We start from the raw sequence: 6,933 nt of genomic DNA, 5'->3' as shown, positions 1-6,933 counted from the left end.
TGTGGGCTCGGCTGGCGGGAGCGCGAAGCTGCCGCCCCTCCACGCCATCTTGGGCGTGTGGCTGTGGTACCCCCCGCTCGTCCTCACGCTGTCGCCGTGAAAAGGGTTAACGGGGCTGTAGTCGCTGGTGGCGTCCGTGGTGGGCTGGGGTGACCCCTCAGGGCCTGGCGCTTCCAGTGCGCGTACAGCTCCTATCGGGGAAGGAACGGACCCCAAGAGGGTGCCCTAGGGGTTCAGGGAGAGCCCATGGCTATGCGGTTCGTGGCTGTCAAAAAAAGCTGATAAACTGAAATTCTAACGTTCTGTAGTTAGTGACCCTGAACTTCAGGTGTACACCGATGTTACTAATTTTTTGCCTTAATTTTTTTTTTTCTGCAGTCATCCTATGAATTCCAAAATGAAACAGAAACCGAACACGGAAACATCATCAGGATCTTTGCAGGTATAGGCTTTAAAGTCTTAAAGCTAGAATATAGGAGCAGATAAGGATAGGAAGTAGAAGATGAAATTTGTCGATAGTCTCTCAGACACAGTTTGCTTTGTTCAGAGGTTTGTGCTCAGTTCTCTGGGAAATGGTCCCTCTGTCTGATACAAGTTTTACATCCATTGAAGGAATACAAAGGGATCTCTTGCACTGTGCTTCCACCTGGCTTATGTCCTGTTGGCTTCAGTAACCTGGCAGGCAGAGTGGTTTGGGAACACTCTGTTCTGCTTGGGCATATGTACTTAAGACTACTCTCGTTTTGTATTTTTTTAATTGCTCAGTAAGTCCTTTTTAGCTTGACACTGAGCTTGCTGTCTTTCCATGTGATTTTTTGGTTTTGGTGCTGGCTACCTGCCTTAGTTGAGTTACTGAATCAGTCTGACTGCTTAGGGTTTGTAGAGTAATCTGCCCTTTATAGCGATGAACTTAGAGTTAAATCTCTCTTGTCTTGAGCATGCTTTAGCTGAAGTATTCATGCAGGCAGCTCTGTTTCTAAAGCCACTCGTGAACCATAGTTGCCTTGGAACTGGTGGAAGTGCTCAAAGGATTAAGGTTTTTAAGAGATGGCTGATGAGAAGTTACTAAAGTTTATACCTATTCTGGTCCGTTATAAGATGCTTTTGTTAAATCTTTTAATGTAGGCTCTAATTGGAATTGTACGAATACCATATAAAATAAAGGCTAATCGCCCTCTGTCATGTGGGATAGAGTGACTGTAATGAGAATTTCTGTTATTAATGAAAATTGCCAGTTGGTCAGTCTAACTTATACACATGGTAATCCTGTCTTATAGTGACTCTAGGATATACATTTCTCAGGGTGGTTTTTTGCACTTTCAAATAGTTACATGCAATGGGTTAACTCAAGTATCAGTCAATAATTTCTTGGCAGCGTGTACTTAACTCTAACCTTCAATAGCAGCAAGCAATGTCTGACATGGTGTGATTCTTGTTCCCACAGCAGTTAGTGTTTGCCCTGTAGTTCAACAGTAGGTTAATTGGTGGCAGAAACTACCGTGGGAAAGGCGAGCTCTTGTCATATGAAGTATGGTGAGAATCGGTAACTTTCTCACGCTGGTGTGGCATTGTGTTCTGGCTATTCTTGCTTGGTTGTCTGCCATTGTTTGCTATCCCATGGTGGCCCTGTAACCAACCCAATCAGAAAGCTTTAATGCGGGAAACAGGTATTTATGCTTGACAGGAAAGGTGATAAACATACTGTTTATAAAAAAAACAATAGCCTGGATGGATTGAAGCAAGGAAGCTTTAGATCCACTTTAATGGATAATTGAAGCAACACATCTATTTAAATGAACAGCATTTCAGAGTGTGTTCTTAGGTAACAAGAACAGGTGCTGCACAAAGTTATAACTTGTAAAGTTACTCTAAACTTGCAGTTACAGTTGCTTTTGTCTCTGTCCCCCAAAGTCTAACACTGCTGTTGCAAAATAAAACTTTGAGAGCTTCATCTTAAGTTTACATGTGTTTCTGCACTGTAACTGGCCTTGAAATCTAGTCGGAATATATCTGCTATAAGGCCTGCTCAAGTCAAGGGCAAAGGTTTACTCAGAGGCAGGATGTGAACATAGCTTCATGTGATTAAGGTCCATCTCTGCTACAAATGACTAGATCCTTGTCTTTGCACAAGCCTCAACATAGACTTGTTAAGACATACCATCTTTTTGTCTTGTAACCCATGGCTCATCTTTAATGGAAGCATGACAAATTCCTAAGTCTCAGTTTATGTAGAGAAGGGTGGCAACCATCTGAAAGCCCTATTTGTCTTTTTAGAAGTACCTCACAGACACCGCAGGCAGTGCTGCCCCAAGACGGACTCTTAAAATGATTCAGCCTTCAGCAACGGGTTGCCTAGTTGGCAGACGTAATGAGGTATGAGTTGAAAGATAACCTTTAGATGTGTAATTATTTCTACTTGTAGTGAAATGCTTTTGAGCTTTTAACTTAAAACCAATATATTTGAAAAATATATAATCCACTTACTAGTGTGACACAAATTAAGCTTACTACTATTTTAGTAATAATATTAAAACCTAGCAATTTCTGAGTACTCCAGGAAAATGTTTGAGATTCTTTTGTTAAACCTGTGGGTATCAAGGAAGATGTCTGTAAACTAGAACTATAATGTGAGGAAAGTAGGGCTTATGAAGACTCACTTGCAGTCATGAGTGAGAAGTTTGTATTTTTTAAAAAAAGAGCTGAAATTTTGATCTGACGTTAACCTTGCATATTTTATGCAGAAGAAATCTTCAGTCAAAAGGAAACTCTGGAATAACAAGTTTGCCTCAAAGGCTTGTAAAGCTGAGGTGTCTGTGGACAAGGAGCAAGAAAATGATGCCATTCAAGCTGCAGATCTCATGATAAAAGGTATGTGGTAATTCCTGAAATGTTTTCTTGCACCTAAAATGATATGCTCCCATTGGAATAAACTTGAAGCATAGTTCCCTTGTCAGTTAGATAAGGGCTCAGTGTTTATATACAATGCCTAGCAGGAGTTAATGATATTTATCCTCTGTAGTATAGTAAATACACTATAGATACCTGATGTTTCAGAATGGTTCTCAGCTAGTGATTATGACAGACTCGGTGTGCAGCAATGTTAAGTCCCATAGTTTGTTACTTTGGCTTAGCTACAAGCTTTCAGGTGGCTAATAGTTAAGTTGAAATCAAAGTCTGTTTTGGCACAGTGTGCTGCATGTGCAGTTTCTCAGAACCAGTTTGAAAGTATCTCAAGTTCAGTGGGAAACTGGTTAAGACCAATGTTTGGACAGTGATTTGACAATAAGACTCCTGACTTCCACGAAGTGTGTGTTAAGACTGACAGTTACAAATGTGACCATCATCTTGGAAAGCCTGCTGCTGTGGTTGAGGCAGCTTCTTGAAGGCTCTCCATGTAGGATCTCTTCTATAAAATTATGTCTTTAGTTGTTTGCAATAATCTCGGGGAGGGGGGAACTATACAGAGTGAGTTCTTATTATCGCACTTTACAGAACACTTGTATACAAGTTAGATATCTTAAGATGATCTCAAGAATTCAATCCTAGCACATACTTACTGTAGCTTCTTGCTTCAGGAAACCCTTCACCTCAATATTGGAAAGCACTGGCTGAAGAAAGGAGGAAAGCTCTGTATGAAGTGCTTCAGGAAAATGAAAAGGTAGCTACTGAAAGATAATTAACTTCTTTACCACTGGCTCTTGTCTTCCTGTTTTAACACTTTGTTTGAATTCAGTTGCACAAAGAAATAGAACAGAAAGATGATGAAATTGCCCGCCTAAAAGAAGAGAATGAAGAGCTGATGTCCCTTGCTGAACACGTGCATTACATGACCAGCATGATTGAGGTACTTAAAGGAATTTTCAGTTGATGTTGTAGATTGAAAAAGTGAGAATTAAGCAAAGGTATTTGTAATGAATCATGACTTCTGTTTTGTGTGCTCACATGACTTCATTTTAAATTGCTGTCTGACCTGTGGGATTCCCCACTTTTCTGTGGAATTGCTCAAATCCAGAGGCATGAAGCCCCTTCTAGGGGATAAGTTTTTCCACCTGTGAACCCACAAGAGTAATGAGAGTTCTAAGAGCAATATTTTCTGTATGTTTCTGATTCAACCTATTGTCTTAACTGAACGGGCTTTACATGTTAGAGAGTGATGTGGGAAGGAAGGGTTCATTTTTACTTTTCTGAGATTTAAATTCAAATGCTCAATAGGTTGCATGAGGCTGCTGGCTAAATTAAGTGTTTGTACTGGCTGTGTCCTTTGAGGAACTAGACTTAAAACAGGAACACACAAAGTGGAGCAGTGAGGGGGAGAAGGGAGCACCTATGCCCTTTATAGTTAAGGTTTCACTCAGTAAATGCCAGTTTTGTGGCCCAGAAAGGTCTAATGCAGAAAGTCTGTATAGCTCATAAACTTGTAAATTTCAAAACAGCTTCCTCTGAGAAGACCTTGGGGATAGGCAGTTGTGTCACTGATTCCATGAGTCCTCTATGAGGAGTAGATTGTCTGAAACAGCCTTTGAAGCTGCGATAAATATATAGCCATGAAACCTTGATGCTAAAATTATCAGCTAGGTTGCTTTTGTAGGGACTGAGCTCTCAACTGGGATATAAAGCTGGGTGCCTGGCAAATATTTTGATTCCTTGATTAGACTGGGGAGATGGAAACAAAATGGAAGATTATTGCAAGCAACATCATTAATCAAGAAGTAAATTTAAAGTTAATTTTCATTTAGTGCAATTATTTAGATCAGTCTTGAAAGACTCCACTAATTTGCTACACTTGAATTTTTTTTTTTTTTTAGTATTCAGGAAGTGTTCCTTGTTAGTGATAAACCCACAGCAGAAGTTAAATGACTTAAGGACTTAAAGAACTAATGTAGTTGGAAACTTCTTTGCAGTTCCTCAACATATAAGTTCACTTACTAGTTGTAAGCCTATCACTTAGGAGGCTTTAGTGTGCATTGATACATCAAAGAACTAGAAACCTCAAAAGCAGCCTGTTACAGTCCTGTTTTTCTTCCTTACATCAGGTTATGTGAGGAGCTTTTGGTTTGATCATCAAGTGCCAGAAACTGCTGGGTGTTCTAGTTCATCTAGGTCTAATGTAGCTTTGTTATATCTGATTAAAAGTTATAAGCTTGATCTGTTGTATGGTAATTTTTCTAAAATTAAACCTATGTAGTACTGTAGTAATATTTAATTTGGGAAGCTGTTTCCCATATTTTAGGTTGCCTAAGAAAACTTGTCCTACTGAAGAACCTAAAGAAGACTTCACAGTCAACAAAAGCAGATGTGGTCTGTGAGTTAGAGGTAGCAATTTGAATTGAACTCAAGTGTCTTAAGATTTTTGTGACTGAGGAATGTTTTAATTATATCGACAGTTTCCAAATGAAGATAATTAATTTGCTTAATTCAATATGCACAGTCTTTGCTGGCTGTTAAGTAGAAAAAGTATTAAGTTCACTGTCCTCTGTTTCTTTCTAGAGGCTAACTGGGCAAGCACCTGACAATCTTGAGATGAGTCTGGCTCTAGAGGAATCCAAGCAAGAAAATAAAGAGTTTAACTGTGGAAACGATACAGACAGCACTGCTGAAGATGGGCCATTGCAAGTATTGTGTGATTTAAAGGAGAGTAAATCAGATCTTGCTTCAAAGGAAGCAAGTAATGTGCAGCTGGAATGACAACCTTTATATACGCTTATGTATGTGGCTTTTAATTGCAGACTTCCTCTTGAAAGCGTATACTAAAGCTTCTCAGGTATAGAAACTCTTGTGGAAGCATTACTGATGTTGGGTTTTAACTGGAATTATGTAGCAGTGAGAGCATCTGGATACTGCATAGAAAACTTACTACAGGCTGCACTTAGTTGCTTGTATGAAATGCAAATACTGTGTATTTCAGATAGTTGTGTAAGTATCTGATCAGTTGGTCTGACATTGATACATGGAAATTGATAAATAAATCTTTGCTTTACCAAAACAGCCTCTTATTTGAGTGGGGAATGGCTAGTTCTAGGATTAAGTCAGTTGTGATTACTATAGATGGAAGCTTTCAAGATATAAAATTCAGATTTATGCTTTTTGGAGTTTTTTTTTTAATAATTGCCTCTGTCTTTTAGGGGAACCATTTCTGAGATGTATAGATGAGAGCCTAAGTAGAAAGTATTAGTCTCTTTTGTAAATACATTTATTGGATTATAAAACAAAGGTGGCATGTTCTTGCTTCTAATAGCAGCTGTACTGAAAATTAGATGGTGACCAAGCAGCCTATACTTCAGAGCTATTCTGAAAGGAAGCTTAATGTCTGTTTCAAAGTACTGCTCTGGTATTTACCTAGAGACAAGGCACCTTTTAACCAAGGAGTTACAGGAATAAAAAGCAGTCTTTGAAACCTTGAGCACCTTATCTGGCATCCATATTGGGGGGGGGGGGGGAAATGCTTGCAGTTGGATGTGCTGAGGTAGAAGGGGAGAGTAAGTTGAATACAGGTTTTCCAGTCCTGAGTAAACTCAGTGGTTGTTCTGTAAGTAATAAGGTCTTCCAAGGATAGGCTTTGAGAGATGGTGGCCATTGTAGTATCTTGTGAAGATCTTTAAGTTGAGTGGGTTTCAGGAGGCAGGGAGATAATTGGAGGGATTTTGGTTTATAGATCTGTCAGGCCTTGCCAAAACGTGTGCTGCAGGCTGTGTGTGAACACATCTGTGAAGCCATTAGATTGGCACCTCTAGATTGTTTCCATATCTTATTTGTTCCCTGTGGGTGTCTCAGTTAATAGATGTTTCACAGCTGATCTCAGTTGTGACATTTGGAGAATGTCAGAACTGTTGTAGGTTCTGTAGGAAGTAATCCTTTTCGCTTCCATTTCACCTCAAATCTGTGAATGACGACAAGGTGAGGCATCCTCTTCTCCTGGGAACTTTGTAAACAAAA

The 6,933-nt window shown here is 39.5% G+C and overlaps 1 protein-coding gene across 1 annotated transcript; it reads left to right on the top strand.

Annotated features, from left to right (window-relative positions):
* The first annotated feature begins 385 nt into the window (after nucleotides 1-385).
* On the top strand, nucleotides 386-5,685 carry GMNN (geminin, DNA replication inhibitor). The gene is made up of 6 exons (XM_010181015.1): nucleotides 386-442; nucleotides 2,275-2,373; nucleotides 2,742-2,868; nucleotides 3,576-3,658; nucleotides 3,734-3,844; nucleotides 5,488-5,685. Exons 1-6 carry the CDS (start codon nucleotides 386-388, stop codon nucleotides 5,683-5,685), a joined length of 675 nt encoding a protein of 224 aa, XP_010179317.1.
* Nucleotides 5,686-6,933: the final 1,248 nt, after the last annotated feature.

The sequence above is a fragment of the Mesitornis unicolor genome, unplaced genomic scaffold (genome assembly GCF_000695765.1).
Source record: "Mesitornis unicolor isolate BGI_N332 unplaced genomic scaffold, ASM69576v1 scaffold24693, whole genome shotgun sequence".
In the NCBI taxonomy this organism is placed as follows: Eukaryota; Metazoa; Chordata; class Aves; order Mesitornithiformes; family Mesitornithidae; genus Mesitornis; species Mesitornis unicolor.
The sequence above is the reverse complement of the archived record's forward strand: the minus strand, read 5'-3'. Positions and strand labels throughout refer to the sequence as shown.

Excerpts from the sequence above, each read along its gene's own strand:
- GMNN (XM_010181015.1), top strand. The coding sequence starts at position 386 with ATGAATTCCAAAATGAAACAGAAACCGAACACGGAAACATCATCAGGA. Across the intron at positions 2,869-3,575 it reads TGCAGATCTCATGATAAAAG|GAAACCCTTCACCTCAATAT; the intron begins GTATGTGGTAAT and ends TTCTTGCTTCAG. Across the intron at positions 3,845-5,487 it reads ACATGACCAGCATGATTGAG|AGGCTAACTGGGCAAGCACC; the intron begins GTACTTAAAGGA and ends GTTTCTTTCTAG.